The sequence below is a fragment of the Carassius auratus genome, chromosome 36 (assembly GCF_003368295.1).
Source record: "Carassius auratus strain Wakin chromosome 36, ASM336829v1, whole genome shotgun sequence".
In the NCBI taxonomy this organism is placed as follows: domain Eukaryota; kingdom Metazoa; phylum Chordata; class Actinopteri; order Cypriniformes; family Cyprinidae; genus Carassius; species Carassius auratus.
In genome coordinates, this window is record NC_039278.1 from 17,144,450 (window position 1) to 17,166,825 (window position 22,376).

The 22,376-nt window shown below is 34.6% G+C and overlaps 1 protein-coding gene across 2 annotated transcripts in view; it reads left to right on the forward strand.

Moving 5' to 3' along the window:
- Window positions 1-22,376, forward strand: part of LOC113055460 (ephrin type-A receptor 8-like) — a 64,842-nt gene that overhangs the window by 16,397 nt on the left and 26,069 nt on the right. For both annotated transcript variants that reach the window (XM_026221780.1, XM_026221781.1), the window contains exon 3: window positions 18,456-19,119. In XM_026221780.1, coding sequence (XP_026077565.1) covers window positions 18,456-19,119 — 664 coding nt within the window. The remainder of the gene's footprint in view (window positions 1-18,455; window positions 19,120-22,376) is intronic.

Below are 22,376 nucleotides of genomic sequence, written 5' to 3' on the forward strand. Positions count from 1 at the left end.
TAAAGCAGCTTTAAAGTCAGCATGAAATTAAAAAAATGACCTGTTTACTCTCTCAGTTCACATTACTGGTCACAGCTGGTGCATATTATTCCAAAGAAGAATAATAACTAATAATTCCAAAGGTTCTTGTAATCATTCATCAGAATGTAATAATTTGATTCACTTTTTTTTTTTTTACTGAAATGTTTTGAAAGGCCTCTCTTCTGCTCATCAAGGATGCATTTAAAAACAACAAAAACAGTAAAATTGTGAATTATTATTACATTTTAAAAGAACCGGTTTATATTTTAATATGTTTGAAAGTTATTAAAAAGGGTTGTCTTGAATAAAGAATTATATGAATATTTATTATTTTTTTTTTAATGTGGGGTCAGAAAATACATTTTGGGACAGTACTTTATTTTTATTTTTTTAATTTATAGTTTTATTTAATGATGGATTATATAATATTGAATTTTTTTTTTTTTGTTTAATTTAATGTAATTTCATTCATTCAAGCATGCATTCAATTGTTAGAAAGTGTCACAAAAGTGAATCATTACATAAGCATTATGTCAGTGGTTTTCAACCTGTGGTGGTATTGCAGGTGGGCCGCCAATTATTTTCTGTTCATTTCCAGTCCATTCTAGGGCTGTTCGATTAAAAGAAAACGTCCTAAAATCACGATTTGAGCGTGCGCGATTTCTAAATCGCTTTATACCACAATTTTCCGCGGCCCTGACCTCCCGTATCCGATCCCATCAGAATGCATTGCGCCTAGCGCGAGAACAGAGACTGGGCATATGCCTACAGGTTCACACACTGTCTGTGATGCACCTTTTTTCTGAGCCAATGTTGACGGATCAGAGCGTTCTCACTGCGGTAAAAGGCTAGAAATAAAAAACGTGCGATAATTCATGTCTAACACATGAGCATAGAGTGAATTTGTTAGTGAACAGGATGCAGTTTAAGTGAGAGGAGACACGTTTTAAGTGTGCACACTCTCTCCTCGCAAAGCAGTGTGTATCTGAGCAAGCACGACTGGTTTTGTGACAGAGCAAAGGAAATCTGCTGCGAACAGATAGATTCACACTCGTGCATTATTTTAATGTGCTTTCGCGTTATATTTATGCACTCTCACTGCTGACCGCATACACTGCAAACACCTGAGGCACCGCTACAATTAATGAGCTCTATGAACAATGCATGGCAAAAAAGAAAAAAAAGTCCCTGTATACAGGATTTTTTTTTTTTTTTTTTTTTCACAAGTCTATACATTTTTTTACATCTTCACTATAGTGATAATTTTGACTTATGTCTGTTCTAGAGATGACTTTTAGATAAAGCTCTGATTGGTTTTCTTTTGGAAATATGTTTCAAATTAATCCTGAATGCATTTTGACTGTAAAAGCATATCGATGTGTGTCACAATTGCAAAATTGATAAAAAAAATCACGATAGTTTTTGTTTTGTTTTTGTTTGTCCATATCGCACAGCCCTAGTTTATTCAATAAATAAAGTTTAAATCTAGCTTCTGAGTACTAAGTTATTAACCCAACAATAGCGGGGTCAGTTAATTTTTTTGAAGTGGGCCGCGCAAACATATGTGTTTGGTTGTGTGGGCCGCGAGTTGAAAAAGGTTGGGTACCACTGCATTATGTTATTATAATGTTACAAAAGATTTTTATTTGCAATGATGCATTTATTATAAAATAAAAATAAAATAAAAATCACTGTATCCACAAAAATGTTGCATTAATATTTCAGTAATTTGTCTCTTTAGAGAAATAAAATGGGTTGCAAAAACATATCATGTTGGCTTAAAACATTTACACCTGTTGTTTTGATTTTTATTGAACTTGTTTGAACTTGAAAATTATTTTTACATTTTAAAGTGAAATATGTTCACTGACTCATCTCTTACAGGACAAATGTAAAAAAAAAATAAGATTGCTGCCATATGCTTTGTTCTCACGAACAAACACACACACACTTCTTGTTTCTATCTCTCTTTTATGGTACGGCTGAGAGTAGTTGAATAATGTGTCAGATGGACAAGTGGGATAGAGGAGTTTGGGATTAGGGAAAGTATGTGTGTGTGTGTGTGTGCAGGTGAGTCAGAACAGAGCAGGAGAAGAAAAAAGCAAGGCGATGTACAAAGTTGGCTTCATTTATATTTTCCACTGGAGAAAATGATGCATGGGGTATTGAATTAGCGGCGCAAAAAGTGATCTAAGCGTTGAACTGTCACAATTAGTGTGGGTGGCTGTCAGAGGCTGACGGCAGTGTGATGTCCCTTTGTGAGGTGACAATTAGCAAACCACGCGACGCATCGCAGCCGCTGATGTAACAATCCCTCCATTATCGGCTCACATGTTTAACGCTGGAGGAACGCAAGTAAATTCCTTTCTTTAAACAGGACATGAAAAGGTTATAATCATCAGCCTTTAGTGCTTGTCGTGTGTCGTGAATTGTTATCTAGAGATTGTTTTGGGGTTAAGTGGTTACTTAGGTTGCTAAGTGTTCTTAATGTTCCACTGGTGATGATGGAACTTGGAATCATATTCGCTTTTAAGAAACACACCCCTGGTCTCTAGATATGGCTCAGACCCCTCCTTTTCACTGCTTAGATTTCACTGCTGGTTATATATGCTCTATATAATTGTGTATGTAGTTTCTATTCATCAAATAGTCCTGAACAAATGGATCCCGGTTTCCACAAAAATATTGAGCAGCACTGATTTCTGAAGGATCATGTGACACTGAAGACTGGAGTAATGATGCTGAAAATTCAGCTTGTATAAAGATATTTATATGAATAAAGACAAACTTTCTGTAATGAACTATTTTTACTCCAAGTTGGCACTTAGTAGGTGTTAAGTCTAGGTGTAGGTGTTAAAGAGAAAGTGCAAGACAGAAAAAGAGAGAGAGAGTTTCTGAATGACTGTACAGTCATGAAGGTGCACAAATGAAGTGGATTTCCTCCCGTATAGAGAGCACATTTACTACGACCTGAAAGCTAGAAAATGGGACATACATAATTCACTGAAGTGCGCGTTCAATGCACGTCAACAAGCAGTAACAGTAAAACTGCCAGATAACGAGCATCCCCGTTTGCATTTGCCCTCTAATAACTGCTTGTTAAATGTATTCTCAGCGAACGGTGCAAGCTATTTACTTGAACTTTGCCACCTTTTTTCGTTCGCATCCACTCACATAAACAGCGAAGGCCCGGAACAGTGATCTTTTTTCTTCTCTCAACTGTAAAAATAATTTCCGCAAATAGATTATGTTAGCGTGCATATTCGCACCAGCACAGTGAACACCTCCTCCCCAATTATTACTTGACAGCTAAAATTAGTGGCATACTTTAACAGCTCGGCATTAGTTATTGTACCTGTCTGATGTGACTGCGGCGATCCCCGCTGAAATGAGCCCAGACAAATGCATCTCATTTGCTCTGTTAGATGAATAAACTCCTGTTTGCTTTTCTAATAGCTGGATTTTTCTTTTTTGTTTACATTCTGCTTCAGATCTGCTGACTCCAAATACATAAATAGGAAAGTAAAATAACAAATGCAAGCTCTTTAATATCTCAGTTGTTTGGTATGTCTCATAAGCTAGGTGGCGATGAGATTAAAAGGAGAGTCTTTTGAAGTTTTATTTCTGCTTTGATAAAGACCCTAGTAAATCCATATGCATAGTTTCAGAAAGAAAAATCTCAACTACAGTACTGTGCAAAAGTCTTTGGCCACTAGTATTTTCACCAAACAATCTACAGTATGAATATGCCTAGATCATATTTTAATGATAATAGATTTTAATGTCTTGGCAAATGAGAAATGCACATCTCCATTTATTTATTTATTTATGAGTTTTTATCTCCTATTTATTTTATATGATAAGCGATATCACACAAGCAGTGAAAGCAATATCACAGTATTTCAGTAATTAGATGTTAACAATGTGGTATATTTTAGATAAGCCCTATGATTCAATGGCTCATTCATAAAGAAAGCCATTTACTTGAATGAATCAGCAGTTTGAACCAGTATTGTAGCCAGAAAAGAGACTCTGGGTGTGCATATGAAAATCTGGGTGTGCCACATTTATTGTCAGATTACTGTGCAAAATTATGGGATAGTATTTTTGTCGCACTGCTTCCGTCCAACCATACTCCTAGTGGTAATTTGCAGGTCGCTTCAAAATGTAGTTAATTGTTAAATGTAATAATTTTCTTCCAAATATAATAATTTAGAACTTCTGGCTTGGACATTTCCAATCTGGCAACACTGTCTGTTTATGTTGGGCCCGGGGAGGGAGAAACATCCTCATCAGGTGTAACGTTAGGCCTTGTGTCCGGCTGTCCATCAAGCTGAAGTTTTTTGCTAAAAAAAAAAAAAATTAAGAAAGGAGCTCTGCGACATATTGCTAGCTAGCAATGTGCAATCAAGAATTATCTGTTTATATCATAGACAGTAGCTAAGGTTTATATGCAGCAAAGATCTCTGACTCCAGTTTGGGAGTTGGAGCGGGATCGCGAATCATTTGAGTCAGTTCGGGAGTTTGTAGCGGGATCGCGAATCATTTGAGTCAGTTTGGGGATCGCGAATCATTTGAATCAGTTCGGGAGTTTGTAGCGGGATCGCGAACCATTTGAGTCAGTTTGGGGATCGCGAATCATTTGAATCAGTTCGGGAGTTCGTAGCGGGATCGCGAATCATTTGAGTCAGTTTGGGGATCGCGAATCATTTGAATCAGTTCGGGAGTTCGTAGCGGGATCGCGAATCACTTGAGTCAGTTTGGGGATCGCGAATCATTTGAATCAGTTCGGGAGTTCGTAGCGGGAACGCGAATCATTTGAGTCAGTTTGGGGATCGCGAATCTTTTGAATCAGTTCGGGAGTTCGTAGTGGGATCGCGAATCACTTGTGTCAGTTTGGGGATCGCGAATCATTTGAAGCAGTTCGGGAGTCCGGAGAGGGATCGCGAATCATTTGTGTCAGTTTGGGGATCGCGAATCATTTGAAGCAGTTCGGGAGTTCAGAGCGGTATCGCGAATCATTTGAGTCACCTGACTCCTGTTTGGGTGTTGGATCGGGATCGCGAATCATTTGAGTCAGTTCGGGACAATACTGTAGCCAGAAAAGAGACTCTGGGTGTGCATATGAAAATCTGGGTGTGCCACATTTATTGTCAGATTCCTGTGAAAAACTATGGAATAGTATTTTTGTCGCACCACTTCCGTCCAACCATACTCCTAGTGGTAATTTGTAGGTTGTGCCAAAATGTAGTTAATTGTTAAATGTAATAATTTTCTTCCAAATACGATAATTTAGAATTTATGGTACGATGCTTGGACATTTCCAATCTGGCAACACTGTTTGTTTATGTTGGGCCTGGGGAGGGAGAAACATCCTCATCAGGTGTAACGTTAGGCCTTGTGTTCGTCTGTCCATCAAGCCAAGGTTTTTTGCTAAAAAAAAATGAAGAAAGGAGCTCTGCGACATATTGCCAGCTAGCAATGTGCAATCAAAAATTATCTGTTTATATCGTAGACAGTAAGGTTTATATGCAGCAAAGATCTCTGGGGAGCTGCTGGGGTCACAGTCAGCTGTTGTTTGCTGATTGGTTGGCAGTCCGAATGTCAGCAGATATATTTTAACAAAATTAATTTAAAATGTAAATTACATTTGAACATTTTTAGCATTATTGCACCATATATTGGATTCTTATTTCTGTGCCCCTGAGAGTTTAAATTATAATGTTCAGTGGCGTCACAGAACTGCCAGATTCAAACAGCTTTCGTGCGTTGGCTGGCACTGTGCCAGAGACGGACGCGCTCAGCGCATGTCATAATTAATATGCAGTGTTTTCAACCAGATAATGTTTATTTTAGGTTTCATACATTTAAATATACATAATCACTAGTAAAACAATAGACCCCTTAATCGCCTACGTCACTGTGACGTCACCGTTCTAGCTGGAGGCAAAACATAAGGCAGAACTCATTGCTGGTGCACTAAAAGTTTTAGGTTTTGACTTTAAAATGTCTTCTTGTTGGGTTTTTGGCTGCCAGAATAGAAGGAACAGCACTTTTGTTTCAAAACTAAAGTTTTACCGGATCCTGGCAGACATTCCTTCACAGAAATCAAGAAGACAATTGTGGTTGTCGGCGTACAGACTGGACGGAGATGATCATAAATAATGCTCATGTTTGCAGTGCACACTTCATATCAGGTAAAATAATCTATGCACATGAACTGGTGCGTTGGTTTTATTTAGTAAATCAGCAAGTTTCTGTTTTATAGGTGAAAAGTCGCCAACCCTCAGCGCACTAGCTACAGTAGTTTAAATGTAAACAAACATACAGCGATAGATGTGTGTGCCATCCTTTGAATGATCTCTTAAAATAATACACATTGCTAATCATAGTTAGCCCAGCGATGGGTTACGTTAGAAAATAAACCTTGAAAAAATTCCCCATACCACCCAAAAGTAAATCATATGGCCGTATGGCATACGGGTCAGGTAGCTTGCTTCCATCCGCGAGAATTAATAATAAAAAAAAAAGCTGTCATGGTCCCGCAGAGTCAGGGACTGTACATATTCGGACACGAGGTTACGAACCTTCTTCTGCCTCCATATTTAATAAATCCCTCCTAAAACGTGCTAGCTTACGCTTGTCAACATTGTGTCCGCGCCTCTATTTGCCTCCAGCTAAGCCCCGCCCACCCGGAGACGTTGGAATGTTTACAAACTTTTAAGGGGTATATACATTGGTAGTTTGTAAAAAACACACTGATGTCTATGGAAGCAGCAAAAACTATCTAATCAAATGTAATTTGCAGACGTGCTTTATTCATATATCAGACACACATAGCAGAACAATAAAGTTTACTCTATTCTTCGTCCAGTTCAACAGCCACTTACTTTCATGTATTTCGGGAGAAACTGGGGAATTCAAATGTTGTACGTTAAATCCGGCTGACAGGACTCTGAACTGCAGCGCTCATCTCGTTATAGATCAAGATAATTTATAAAAGTTTTTAAACGAAGAATCGGAATATCAGATAGTTGACATAGTAATCAAGTTTGTGTATATATTTAAATAAAAAATTAAAAACTAAATAAAACAATTAGCGATACATCTGTTAGTGGCTGCGGTGTGTCACGTGACAATCATGACGCGTCACCATGGAAACAATATATATATATATATATATATATATATATATATATATTCTAAGTAAACAACAATAGCCCAAGTTTAGTAAACATTTTTTATTTAGACTATAAAAAATAATTATTCATCTATTTTTAGCAGTGCCAGCTGCCACTGTGGGTGGCACAGGCACACCCTGGCACACCCGTGGCTATGCCACTGGTTTGAACGAATCAAATGAATGAATGACTCAGTGAATTTACATTTACTGCTATCTACTGACAGATGTAGTTTCTTATTAAGAGCATAATTTCATACATACAAACATAGATAGATAGATAGATAGATAGACGATTCCTCTGAGACTCTACAGACAGATCCTGTTGTTGGTCCAAACAAAATGTTTGAACATGTTGATCACGATGGTAAATAGAGTTTGTTTTGTAGTCACAGGCCTGACCCTCATGTTAAAGTGCTACGCTGCTGTCTGCTGGAATCGCTATCGATGGATTAAATAGTTCAGTCTGCATTGTGCCTCTGATTCCCATTTACAAAAGGATTTGCTGCATGGAAACTTTCTTCTATATCCATTCGTCTTTTTCCAGGATTCAGCTCTTCCATTTCCTTAAAATCCAGTCTTCCTCTGAATGCTATGTGACTTTGGCGATGTACGCCGTGCCGCACAATGCATGTTATAGCATCAGGGACAGAAAAAGAGCAGAGCACAAAGAGATTACACTTTGTTTTTGACTCTTTTTTTTACGTCGTCACACAGCGGAGGTGCTGCCGTGCCGTGTGAGTCTCGTAGGTTTGGTGAAGAAACGTTTGCCATGACAGATTGTGTCTCGCGAGGAGGACTTCTTCAACTCTGGGTCGCTTTACACCATCGTTGAGCACAGCTAGAAGAAAATGTAGTATATGGTTCAAGCAAATCTGTCATGTGCTTATCATTTAAGTTTGAGCTGATGGCTGTTTGAACTTGATTAGAGACCAAAATTAAGTTTACTTTCTCTTGAACTGCTAATCGTAAGCAGGTCTTTGACTAGCATGTACTGAAAGCTTTACCTCTCTCATGAGAGTAACTAATAGCATATTGTGCTGTCTCTGACAGCTGCTCAACACATTTCATTTATATCTGCGTCTTGGCTCTTGGGAGGTCTGGAAGCTTGTCATATCTCATGTTAGCGTGCCATATTTTAACGGTTTTAGTGGAAGACTAGAGTTTAATGTTATAGAAATGATTTCACAAGTGAAGATTGCCACTGAATACATGAATACCTACATAGTGATTTCTGCTGATCCAACATGATTAAGCTGTTTTCAATGAATTCAAAAGCCGTCTGCCTTATTCCATCATTTTTGTCCACAAGAAACCGTGGAATTTATTTATTCATTTGTTTGTTTAAATCATCAATCATTATATAAATCAAACTTTATGAACATTTCTTATATTTTCTTTATTTTATATGATTTTATTTAATAATTTATAAATAAATAAATTGCATATAAAAAGCTATATCATTTAAATAAATTTTATATGAAAAGTCATAATTTGTAATTTAAACGTATTTTTGTATGTAAATATTAAATATATATTTAAATGTATCAATTTCCCTCTCTCTCTCTCTCTCTCTCTCTCTCACACACACACACACACACACATATATATATAAATATAATTAATAATATATTAAACAGTATACATTTATATTTTATATGAATATCAAGTTTAGAATATCATAAGTACATTTAAATATATATATATATATATATATATATATATATATATATATATATATATATATATATATATATATATATGACAAAATTAAATAAATAATGAATTAATATTTATGATTTTTATGTATTAAAATACTAAACTTTGTGTAAATTTTATTTATTGATTTTGGTTGCATAAATTTGTGTATTAAAACAATAAAAATGTATATAAAAATGTATAAAAATGCATCAAATTCTTCTTGAATTAGTTCAAATCTCTTTTATTTTTAACAATTAAAAACAGTGTTTTTTTATTTTTTATATATCGTTTAAATATATAGAGTGTGTGGCTTGTTGTGTATATGGTTTTGATAGCTAGCACTATCCCTTCTTAAACTAATTATTGTGTATCTTTTCATGTGCTTTTGTGTGCACACGTCTCTTTTGTACACTTCAGTGTGAATGAAAAATGAGAATGGGCTGCATTCTCAGCAGTAACCTGACAAAAGGAATAAAAGCCATCTCAAACTCCGGCCCGGGGAGATGGATTAAAATTGGATTAAACCAGCACCTTGACTATGAAATCCATCACGTTCCCTCATGCAAGTAGGAGGCTTATGGAAGCTTGTGTGAGCGTAAAGCAGAAAGGAGTGATGAGGAGCTGGCATGGACTGAAAAGTGAAGAGATGGTGCTCTTTTTAACCTACTCCTGTGTGTGCAGTTCACACCTGTTGTGTGTGTGTTTGACCCAGGGTTTGACATGAATCAGGCTGGGAAAATTAGATGTGATACACACTGGATTTAACCAAATCAATGATGTGAATGAATAGGAGCACAAATCAGCCAGTCAAGAGAGAATACCTGCACTATACTGTGTAATATACAATTTAGTCAATTGTAAAATTATTTCGACTTATTAATGGAACACTTATTCATGTCAGAATATTATTATTATTATTATTATTATATATATATATATATATATATATATATATATATATATATATATATATATATATTTTTTTTTTTTTTTTTTTTTTTTTTGGATGAACAGAAGTATTATGAAATGTAATTTCCATTGTTTTCAATTTGAATATATTATAAAATAGAATTGATTCCTGTGATGCAATCATGCATCATTCCTCCAGTCTTCAGTGTCACATGATCCTTCAGAAATCATTCTAATATGCTGATTTGCTGCTCAGGTAACATTTCTGATTATTATCGATGTTGAAAACAGTTGTGCCGCATCATATCCTGATTCATATGATCAGGATTTTTTGATGAATAGAAAGTTCAAGTGTTTTCTAAGTGGTTGCTAGCTGGGTTGTATGCCACAGAATTTCTTTTAAATGACCTCTCGGTTCTTGAATTTGAATTGAGATAGCGAACCGGATGCAGAATTGCATTTGGAATTTAAATGCATGTAGTCCCCATCTAGTGTCTGACTGTACACATGAAACTATCTTGCACTTTAGCAATAAGCTCTGTCACAGCATAGGTTATGGACACTTGTGGCTGTGAGAAATAACAGTGTTTTGATCACTTCTGCTGTACTGCTCTCTGCTAACTGGTGAATCTGATTCCTCTGGAGCTGGAGTGAAAGAGTGGCAGAGCATCCTGTCCCTTCATGACAGATTTCTAGGCTTTGTGTCTGGTCTAGACTGTGCAAGGTGACAGCGCTGTGCCTCAAGTAAAGCTTTGGGAACTTTTCACAAAACAACACCCAGCCACTTGTGCAGATGTTAGCTGGATGCTCGAATCCCAAGCGCGTTTGAGATTTGTCGAGTGATTAAACGATAGCTGTAATTGCTGATTTTACAGTTCAGCAGTATGTCAACGTTTCAGAAGATGCAACAGTGAGCACATCTGAAACTTGCTTTTAGCTGTTAAGATTTAAGGTTAAGGTTGTGCATCGTTCAGAATTGAATTGAGAATTAAATTAAATACCAATTTTCCTGAGTTTAAACTGAATTTGAATTGATTCCTACCAGACCTAATGCAGAATTTGAGCAACTCTATCAAACATGATCTCAATCAAAGCTTCAATCAAACTCTTAAATATTGAATCCGGGCTTGCTTTCATAAATGTGGCACTAATGATAGACGTCTGATGCAGGGTTTGTGTCTGAATGCATTGTTATGTCTCCTCACTGCAGTCAACCAGCCCTGAATCATTTATGGCCCTTCATGAACTCATAGTGAGATGTCTTTTTACAGTCCAATTCAAGCAGGCAGTGAGATGGCTGACCCCGGGCCGACCCCTGGCAGATATCTCTGCCTTCTGCACATTCCTGCAGGGCTCCAGTCGCCATCGGCTGTCACTGAGCCAAATCAGTCAGGCCTTGACAGCTGTTGTCCGATGACTTCATTATGTTCCTATCTGGCTTATGTTTGCCGTGACACGTCTATCGACACCCGCCTCCTTTTTCGCCCACCCACCACAATCGATAGCAGTGATAAGGCAGTCGGAGACGATGACAAATGGACTTTGAGGGGGAGATGATATGGATGCATCCAGATGTCCGCCCACTCCCCCGTTACCGCCAAACATGTCTCCAGATGTCAGCCCGCGCTGTCGCATGGATGCACAGCATTAGTTTGGGAGAGACTGCAGCACCTGAATGCCATCCGAATGGTCATGAGTGTCTGGCTGTCACAGACGTGCAATGATTGCATCATGCTGTATTCACGTCAAGACCATTCGCAAAGGGCTGAGAAACACCCTCGGGTGCCAAGCTTAATGCATTAAAAGTAAAAACATGAATGTGGGTAAATACGTGACAAGCATTCAAACAAAGTGAGCAATAAACTTTAGTCTGAGCCAATAATAAATCATAAAGTATTATATGATTAAGAGGGTGTACATTTGCATTTCTTTTTATATTATGCAAAAAAAAAAGAAGAAAAAAATATTATATATAATATAACATGTAAACACTAAAGCAACATTTAAACTCATGAATAGTAAAAAATAAATACAAAAATGCTGTAATGTATGATATTATTGCATTCATTCATTCATTCATATACTTCATGTTATATCATTTTTCTTGATAATATAAAAATACTTCAGGGTCTCAACGTGTCTTTTTTTCTTAGTTTGAATGATGTAAAATTTTACCTTATTTTCTTTATATAATAAATATTACATTTTATATATTTGTATTAACAAATAATAATTGCACAAACATTTAAAAAAAGGCCAAAAGTTAAAAGTAACTTAATTAAATTGTGAGTATAAATAAATTACAAAAAAATGAATAGAGTGAAAATATGATTATCATTAATTAAGTAATATTCAAATGATATAATAAATGATAGTATGTCTTTGTATGTATAGTATGTCTTATTAAAGGATTAGTTAACCCCAAAATCTAAATGATGTCATTAATGACTGACCCTCATGTCGTTCCAAACCCGTAAGACCTCGGATCATCTTCTGAACACAGTTTAAGATATTTCAGATTTAGTCTGAGAGCTCTCTCAGTCCCTGCATTGACGAAAATGTGGGTAGATATTTGATGTAAAAAAAAAAAAAAAAAGTGTTTGTACAAGAGTATTATATGAGTGGCCAGTGAAGACATCTGCTCAGAGGAAAATGTTATTGATCTTTGATAGCACTGGAAACATTTTGGAGTTCTCTGTTTAAAGGAATAGTTCACCCAAAAATGAAAATTTGTTAAAAATGTACTCACACTCAGACCATTCAAGATGTAAATGAGTTTGTTTCTTCATTGGAACATATTGCTCACAAATGGATCCTCTGGAGTGAATGGGTGCCGTCAGAATGAGAGTCCAAACAGCTGATGAAAACATCACAATAATCCACACCACTCCAGTTCATCAACTAATGTCTGGTGAAATTAAAAACTGTGTTTGTAAGAAACAAAACCATTTTTAAATTGAAACCATTGTTTCCAGCTTAAATGCAATCCTCTATTTATTGCGTTCTACAGTGAAAAAGACGTTTTGTCTGAATCAGTAGTGAAATATGCACATATTAAACACTCATTACAAGCTAAAACGATCCAAAACCGTTCTAAACAAATATATTGATGGGTTTTTATGTTTTTATCAGCTGTTTGGACTCTCATTCTGACGGCACCCATTCACTGCAGAGGATCCATTGGCGAGCATGTCATGCTACATTTCTTCAAATCTGTTGAGATGAAGAAACAAACTAAGCTGAGCACACACTTCTGACCACACACACACACACACACACACACACACACACACACACACACACACACTTCACATCTTTGTTTTTGTGAAATGGTTTTTATTCTGTACAAACTGTATATTCTATGGCCCTACGCCAACCCTACACCTAAACCTAACCCTCACAGGAAACTTTGTGCATTTTTACTTTCTCAAAAAAACTCATTCTGTATGATTTATACGCGTTTTGAAAAATGGGGACATGGGTTATGATAAGCCCTCTCCTTGTAATACCTGTGTCATACCCATGTCATTATACAGAGTTGTGTCCTGATATAATATCACACACACACACACACTATAGATTATAGATATTTTGTTATTATAATTATAATTAAATAAATTCTTGTTTATTTTGAGTAAAGCTTAATTAAATTAATACAAGTTTCTGGTCCAACAATATTTTCTGATTACACCGAGGAACTGAAATTAATAGAGGGAATTTGGATCACTGAAACATTAATGGATTAATTAAAATTAAACAATTACAATTTATTTATCATATTAATTTAATTAAGAATTTGTTTAATTATGAGTGTATTTTTGTATATATTATTTTATTTTGTATTGTAAATATTATTGTATTGTATTATTGTATTAATATAATTTAATAATGTATTCATTTTTTGTTTATATCTTCTCTAAAGCGGTTTAATTTAATGAATAAAAATTTAGAGTCCAATAATCTTTTTCTACAGAACTTTTGATCACTAAAACATTAATTACTTTATTAAAAATTAATTATTAAAATGTATTTAAAATCTTAATTTATTTATTATTATATTATTTTGTTATTCTTATAATACTGCTTCACCAACGTCATTAAACTGTATCAATTAATTAAAAGTTGCTAGATCTAAGAAGCCATGTATCTGCATAAAAAAAAAAAAAGAGTAATACCTTTTATATTGATCTGGAGATTAAGATTAGCTCCATTTACATAAAAAAGTGTCTCAATTAAATGAACAATATCTGAGCAGAAAGATTTTCATTGTAGCTCATTGTACCGTCACTTTGATTAATTTCAATCTTTCTCTCTCATTGATCGTCTAATATGTAATGAAGCTAAAACAAAACGCAGACTTTTATCGGAAACCTCATGAAAGAACTAAAGGAATTACTTGCAGCCCTCGAGTTAACCTGAAAAGTGTTAGATTTGAACAGACTCTCTAATCTAATCATTAGTGTAAGGACAAATTCAATTTAACCGCTGAAGACTCAAAGTGGGAGGCTGGTTACGGTGTTCGCTCGAATCCAACGTTTTAATTACCGTAACAGACTTTTTGTAGTTTCCTCACGGGAATCACGGGCCGAGGTGAGGCCAGGAAAGTGAGGAAATCTGCTGCTTTGGAAGATGTACTCGTGAGAAGAGGCCAAGTTCATGGTGGCCGAGCTCTAGCCTCCTCTGAGGTCAGCCTTTTCCCTTTCAATTAGGCCGGCTGTGTCCGTAATGTATTCAGAGGAGACGATCTACTCGAGGCCAGCGGGAGCTGAATGTGAGAGTACTGTGTTTGCATGATGGCCTTAAACTTCTGCTTTTCCAACCACTGTCTATGTTAACACTTTTGTGCTTGTTAGCAAAGAAAAGATTTTGTTGCTAGCAGGTACGACCCATACAAAGCATTATGAGGCTTTTCTGAGTTAGCTTAAGTTGGTTGCCAAGGTCATTTTTATATCATATCATATAACTTTTTTATTTTTATTATTATTATTATTATGAGTTTTTATAATTTTAGTAATGTGCTTTTGTGATGTTAATTTATTTTTAATATTTTGCCCTTATTTATTTTTGTTTTAGTCATTTTAGTATTTTATTGCATTTGGTTGAAAAGGTGTAGTTTTTAATTTTTTTTTTTTTTTCAGTTGTAGTAATTTTAGTACTTCAGCTTAAACTTTTTTGTTGTTTGCTAAGGTTTTTGCTTTTAATAAGTTTTAATTTTAGTTTAACTAATTTTTTTATCTAGTTGTAATTTGTATTCTTATTTATTTTAATTTTAGTTTAAGTGTTAGTATACTTTTAGTAATGTGCTTTTGCCATTTTATTTATTCATTTAATTTAGGTTTATTTTTTTGGAACTTTCAGTTAAAGTTTTTTTTTTTTCTATATTTATATTCAATTTTATTTAAGCTTTATTTCATATAATAAAACTATTTTTGATGTTAGGTTTGTGATGCCTTCACAGCATCAGTTCTCTCAAACACATCTCAGCCTTGTTCTCATGTCTGCCTGTTGTTTATCTCGCTGTATATCATGTAAAAACGTGAAATAATATCCATAGAGGAGAAAATAGATATGAGATTAGCCTGGAAGAGTATCAGGCTAAAAACACATCATCCCCAGGCTCTCCACAGGCCGCAAAACCATCATTTTCCAATAACAACATAATGCTACATGATGCTCTTTTGCTGCTTCTAAGGAACAAATGCACAGATGCAGATGTGACATCTTTTATAACAAGCTATATGCATTATATATAAATATAATTTATTATTTTTTGACACTGTATAATTAAATCTTCCAAAAATGTGCTTTAAACGGGATGTAATCAAGCCTGATTACTAGCTATACATGTAGCTTACCTGCTGAACTAATCAGAAACCTGGCCATAGACGATGTTTATGCTAATGCCAACTATAGAATATTGTTGTGCACAGTACACAATAAAACAATAACATTCCTTTTTCACAGTTCCCCTCTCCCGAGCTTCCTCATCTGTCCACTCTGCTTATCCAGCAGCCCTCCGCTTTTAATTAGCAGTGAATATTCAGCGGTGTGAGCTCTGAGCTCCAGAGATGAAAGACTCGCTGTGTGGCGGCACATACTGGCTCCTTCTCACGAGGCTGAACCCCAGTCAGACTGGAGGTCTTTCACAGCACCGCTAGTCTTCAACTCGCTGCTTAACTATTTCATGAGCAGGACGGAAGAGACGAGCTAATTACAGACAGACAGCAGTGTTAAAATAAGGCTCTCCTCTCCATACGCTCTACCTGCGCTGGTCTGTCTGCGGTGAGGAGAGGCGAGGGACTTTCGTTAAGGCTGAGTGCTGTTGTTCTTGGCCCTCTACCTGAAAGTCACTCAGTGTTCACGCTGATGAAAGTTGTATAGCATATTTCATCAGTGTTTCTAGAAGTCTTGAGGAAGCCAGATTTGAATTATTTATCAGCAGTGTTGAGGAAGCTGCTTTATGACGGGCAAACTCCAGTATTCATTTCCAGCAGTTCAAGCAGGGACAGAGTTTAGTTACATGCTGCTGTTTCTGACTTTTGCACTTTGTATTCTGTATAGTTATTTTTTATTTGTTAATGATTTTTTTTATGATTATTTCAAACGAAAAGGTGACCATAGATATTTTGCATCTTTTTCTTTATAACTTATTCCGAATATTTAGTCAGATGCTGCAGTTTTTGTAAATTTTTTGTATATTCTGTATAGTGCTATATTAATAATTCAAATTTTATTCTTATTTTATTATTATATATTAATAACAATATTTTCCCAAAATATTGTTACATGCTGCTGTTTTTAATATTTATATTCAGTTCTTATTTTATTTTGTTTTTATTATTATTATTATTATTATTATTATTATTAAATAATATATGTGTGTGTGTGTGTTTAAATATTTAGTTACATGCTGTTTTTAATCCTGTTATGTATAGTACTGTATTTTCTTATTTTATTTTCCCAGCAGGGAGGGTCAAATCACCAAATATATTTATAAAATCTTTTTCATATATATTTGAATTTATTTATTTATATATATATATATATATATATATATATATATATATATATATATATATATATATATATATATATATATATATATATATATATTATTTTATTTTATTTTATTTTACAAATAATTTTTTTTGCTTTGCTTTTGCTGTGGTTTATTTGGTGTATACTATTGTCTTATTTTGATAGTATTTAGTGTAAGTTTAATTCTGTCACCCAAATTAAGATTTGTTCATTCAATAAACCTGGCACTGGACTCCATAAGACTTGCACATTCAAGTTAAAAAAGGGTTATACCCACTCTTATGTAAAAAATAAGGCGAACAGCAGGCAGTTTAGAAAAAGAGGATTGATTTACTCTTGAGTTCACCGCTGTATAAATGTGTGCACAGTAAAGTTGCACATTAAAAGCAGTGATGTTTTGTCATGCTACCTGCTTCCACTACATACAGGGAAAGCTACAGTATTTTGAAAAAAACAACACTACTGAAAACTGTATTTAACTTAGGAGCAATTTCTTTTAGTTAGATCTCTTGCAATATTTTACCTGTTTATTGGGTTTGGTGTTTTGTGACCGATACAGTAGATGAAATTCACTGCTTGTGGACTGCTTCATTCAGACTGATCAGCATTTCTATTTTTTATTTTTTATTTTTTTGCTTCAGGCTCATTATATGAATCTGTAAGTTCATTCGCAAGTCATAATAAAATATTTATTCATGCCTGATTATTTGCAATGCATAAGAAACTGCTTAAACCGCACAAAACCACCCATGAATAACGAGGGATTCTGGACGTTATTAAGGAAATGCAGGACACATTCATCATGATATTAATCTTATGCACCGAAAAGCATATGTAAACGTTTTAAAGAAGCTCTCATGCACATTGCTGTGAAAAGAGATATGCTGTTGAAATCATAATGGACTGATTTATAAGAATCTTCACACTGTAAATATGTAAATCCACAAATAAGATCTCTATTGCATTAAAGAGGTGATTGCAACAGCACAGATTAAGCGTGTAATCTCCTCTACTTAAAGGTTCACTTTTCTGTTTTTGTTTTTCACTGGCTTTATTATTTTATTTATTTTATTTTATTCACATAGAAAACTGTAACTGTATATAGTAATTATTAATATTTTAAAAAGTAACTTGCCATTAGCTTGTTTCATCTAGTCATGATCCCAGCATGTTTATTTTATTTTATTTTAAATTGATAATAAATTGTAATTCTTTATTTCTAATAATCATCATTAAAAAATATATATACAAAAATACTGTATATATATATATATATATATATATATATATATATATATATATACACGTATATACACTATTTTTGTTAATTTCTTAAATTAGGCTATATTTTAGAATTTTCTGCTTTCATAAAATTTTTTGGCAGGATTTAGTAATTTTTTATTTATTCATTATTATTATTTAGTAACTTCATCATTAACGCAATTAAAATGGCAATGTTACAATGGCAACTAGTTAAAAAAAAAAAAAAAATCTAAGATTATCTGTAATTTCTATTAATGTTTATTTTATGTAATGAAAATGTTTTTTAATGGTTTTAGTTTTTAGTTAGTGATAATAACCCTGATTCTCTTTCTGTCTTTGCCAGTGGGATGCAATCAATGAAATGGACGAGTATTTCAGCCCCATCCACACGTACCAGGTGTGCAACGTTATGAGCCCGAGCCAGAACAACTGGCTCCGGACCAACTGGATCCAGCGAGACGGCGCCCGGCGGATCTACATCGAGATGAAATTCACATTAAGAGACTGCAACAGCATGCCAGGCGTGCTCGGGACCTGCAAGGAGACCTTTAACCTCTACTACTACGAAACCGACCGCGACGTTGGCAGCAGCATCTGGGAGAGTCAGTTTTCCAAGATCGACACCATCGCGGCCGACGAGAGCTTCACTAACGTGGACCTGGGTGTGAGGAGACTCAAGCTCAACACTGAGATCCGCGGCGTCGGGCCGCTCAGCAAACGCGGCTTCTACTTGGCCTTCCAGGATATAGGAGCCTGCATCGCTGTCTTGTCCGTCCGAGTGTATTACAAACGCTGCACGGGAATGGCTCGTAACCTGGCCGTCTTCACAGACGTGGTCACGGGGGCCGACTCGTCCTCTCTGGTGGAGGTCAGAGGTCAGTGTGTGGACCACGCCGAGGAGAGAGACACTCCTAAGATGTACTGCAGCGCTGAGGGCGAGTGGCTCGTTCCTATTGGACGATGCGTGTGCAGTGCCGGCTTTGAGGAGCACAGAGACAACTGCATCGGTCAGTGACAGTGCTCTAATTATTATTATTCTGCATGAATTCAGTTGCTTTTTCACCATCTTTAAGCACCTTTGAGTATTTCAGAATTCCCAGTCCAGTCTGTCATATTTTGGTCACTAGATGCAGCTAATGTCTCTTCTTCAACTGAAAGCAGTTTTATTATCTGCTAGGACTTCAGGATGTCTATAGTGGGATGAGATACATGCTAAGGTTCAATTCGTAGGGTTAGAGGTTTGTTCTTAGCCTTAATGAGAACCATAAAATATAAATGTTGGATATAACAATTAGGGAAAAAAATAAAAATAATAATAATAATGAAAATCATGAATGTAGACAATTATCATATATATATATATATGTATATGTGTATGTGTGTGTGTGTGTGTGTGTGTTCTGTTGTGTATATAGGAAGATTTTAGAGACACATTAAAAAAAAAAAATCAATAATATTGATATTTAATGTTTAATACTAAAATATAATATGTATTTATTTCTGCTGTGCTGTAAAGAGGATAAGACACATACTTAATTATATAATTTTTTTATTTATATGCTTATTATTAAAATAATAAAGTATAAAATATATAAAAATAATATTTTATGTCATATTTTTATGACATAGAAAGGTAAAAAGGATGTAAAAAGGATGCTTTATATTATATTATATTATATTATATTATATTATATTATATTATATTATATTATATTATATTATAAGATTGAAGATTTTAATTTTTAAAGTAGCAAAGGTGATGCCCATATATTATATTATTATAATTTTATTATTATAAAATTTAAAATTTAAATTTGTAAAGTAGCAAAGGTGATGTCCATATATTATATTATATTATATTATATTATATTATATTATATTATATTATATTATATTATATTATATTATATTATATTATATTATATTTTTAGTTCTGTGTTAAACCATTAAAAAAAGGACTTTGTTATATCATTAAGTTTCTTTTTAGCTCGTTTTAGCACTTCTCATTGCACTGGAATGAGCAGCCACTGTATATTTTACAGGATACATGACTAAATGCTGTGGAATTGTTATTAATTCAATTTCCCCTCGTGTTGCCGGTACAAGGGCATTCTGTTTTGAACGTATTACTCAAGCGGTCACAGACTCCTTGTTTGTCAGGTAATTTTCTGCTCGATCTGTGGCTAATAGTACTCACAGCAATCCTTTTCCTTTTCCTCTGCCTCCTTTCTAAAGTGCTGCCACTGTCTGTGTGTGTCAGTAAAGGTTAAGTGTCTGAGCCGCAGAGTCAAACTGGGTCGCTGTGCTAATTCTCTCAGTGAGCGCGTCCTCCTCTAGTCACGCACATCTCAGGGACAAACCCAACACGCCAGACTGGGCTGCTCTAGGACACAGCGAAAAAAAAAAAAAAAACAGCATACCACTCTAAAGCCTTAGGCACAGACCCCCGTGGAAGGATTGCATGTCGTCGCAATAGAAAATGTCAAAAGGCTTCCCGTTTTCTTTGACTGAGAGCCGAGCGATGGGTTTTTAAGTGCCGATCAAAACAGAGCACTAGCTTCACGTCTCACTCCTGTCAGCTCTGTTTTGGGTTTTCCAGTGGCAGCCATTACTCCCGGGTCTCCCGGTCCAGTGTGAAAATAGGGAAAATATCTATTTCAGAGGAGATGAGATAGTTCATGCTCATTGGGGTAGCAGGAGCCTTGTCAAATCCACTCCATTTGGCAACTTGATTTAACCTGCTTAGATTCAAGAGAGAGTGTCTTCCCCACGTGTTCGGTCGTCGCTGTGGGCTAACTTATTCATGAGTGCTTGTAAACAGACTTCCATGCAAAACAGTTGTGTTCGGAGAGCCACGGTGATGCTGTGCTGGTGTTAACAATCGGAAAATACAGCGGGATCCAAAGATCTGAGGCTATACTGAAAAGTCTGGAATGAAACTTTTCAGGATTTTTAGAAATGTACAGAATAAACATCAAATGTGGTGATGTAAAATTATCAAGTAATATTTAAGATTTTGCTGTGTTTTTGTCAGTTTGTGATTTGGTCATGTCAGATTTTCTAGCTTTGAACTGAAGACAACCTTTTACACAGATTGCTGTGCTGATGATAAAATTTATAATGAAAATAATAATATAAGTTAGAAAAAAAACATTTATTTTAAATATAAATTTTTTGAAACAATTTAAATGTATTTACTGCCATTTTTGAATAATTTTAATGTGTCCTTGCTAAATAAATAACTATTAATATATTATAATCCATAATAATACAATAATAATATATAATAATATATATAAAAAAAAGTCTTACTGGTGGCAAATATTTACTTTTATTCAATGTGTGTATAAAGAATATGTGTGTGTGTGTGTGTGTTAACTGAAATAAATACAATTTAAAATAAGTTAATAAAATATAAAAACGTAAACTCATTTTATTTCATCTAGTTGCCAAGGCAACATTTAACATTTTTAATTAGTTTACCTAAAATAACTAAAATTAAAACTGAAATAAAAATTTACTAAAACTATGTAGACATATTTTAAAACAACCAAATCTTAAAAAAAAACAGACTTACTTAAAAGTTTAACTAAAATTAACATGAAAGCAAAAAATATAAAAATCAAATATATTTTTAAAACATTATATCAAACAATAGTAAAATAGCACTGAGATATCATTAAAATTCATAATTTTGTTCAGCAGGGACACAATACATTCATCACAAGTAATAGATCAGACTTTTATAATATTACAGATTTTTAAATTTCTATTTCAACTCAATTCTGAGTTCAAAAAAGCAATTTAATATATTGTGGCACTGCTGGTTTCCCAGCATGCATTGCAGCTGGGGTCTAATCAGAAGTGAGTTTGGTCTGATTACTCGCTGGGACTGTAAAAATGTGGGTCTGTTGAAGGTATTTACTGTATAACCTGTTGAACGTGTAGAATTCACTGCAATGTTGCATTTTATATCTATTTACATTTACATTACATTTACATTTAGTCATTTAGCAGATGCTTTTATCTAAAGCGACTTACAAATGAGGACAACGGAAGCACTCAAAAGTGCTAGAACAAGTCTCAGTTAGTTTAAACACAGTACATGTGGCAAGGGCTATTAATAATATGATTAATAAATATAAATCAGACAGAATAAAAAAAAAAGAATAGAGCAAGCTAGTGTTAGAGGTCTTTTTTCACTTGTTAATTGTATTATAAATGTAAAGAAAACAGAATACAAAAAGATTAGAAAGCTATTTTA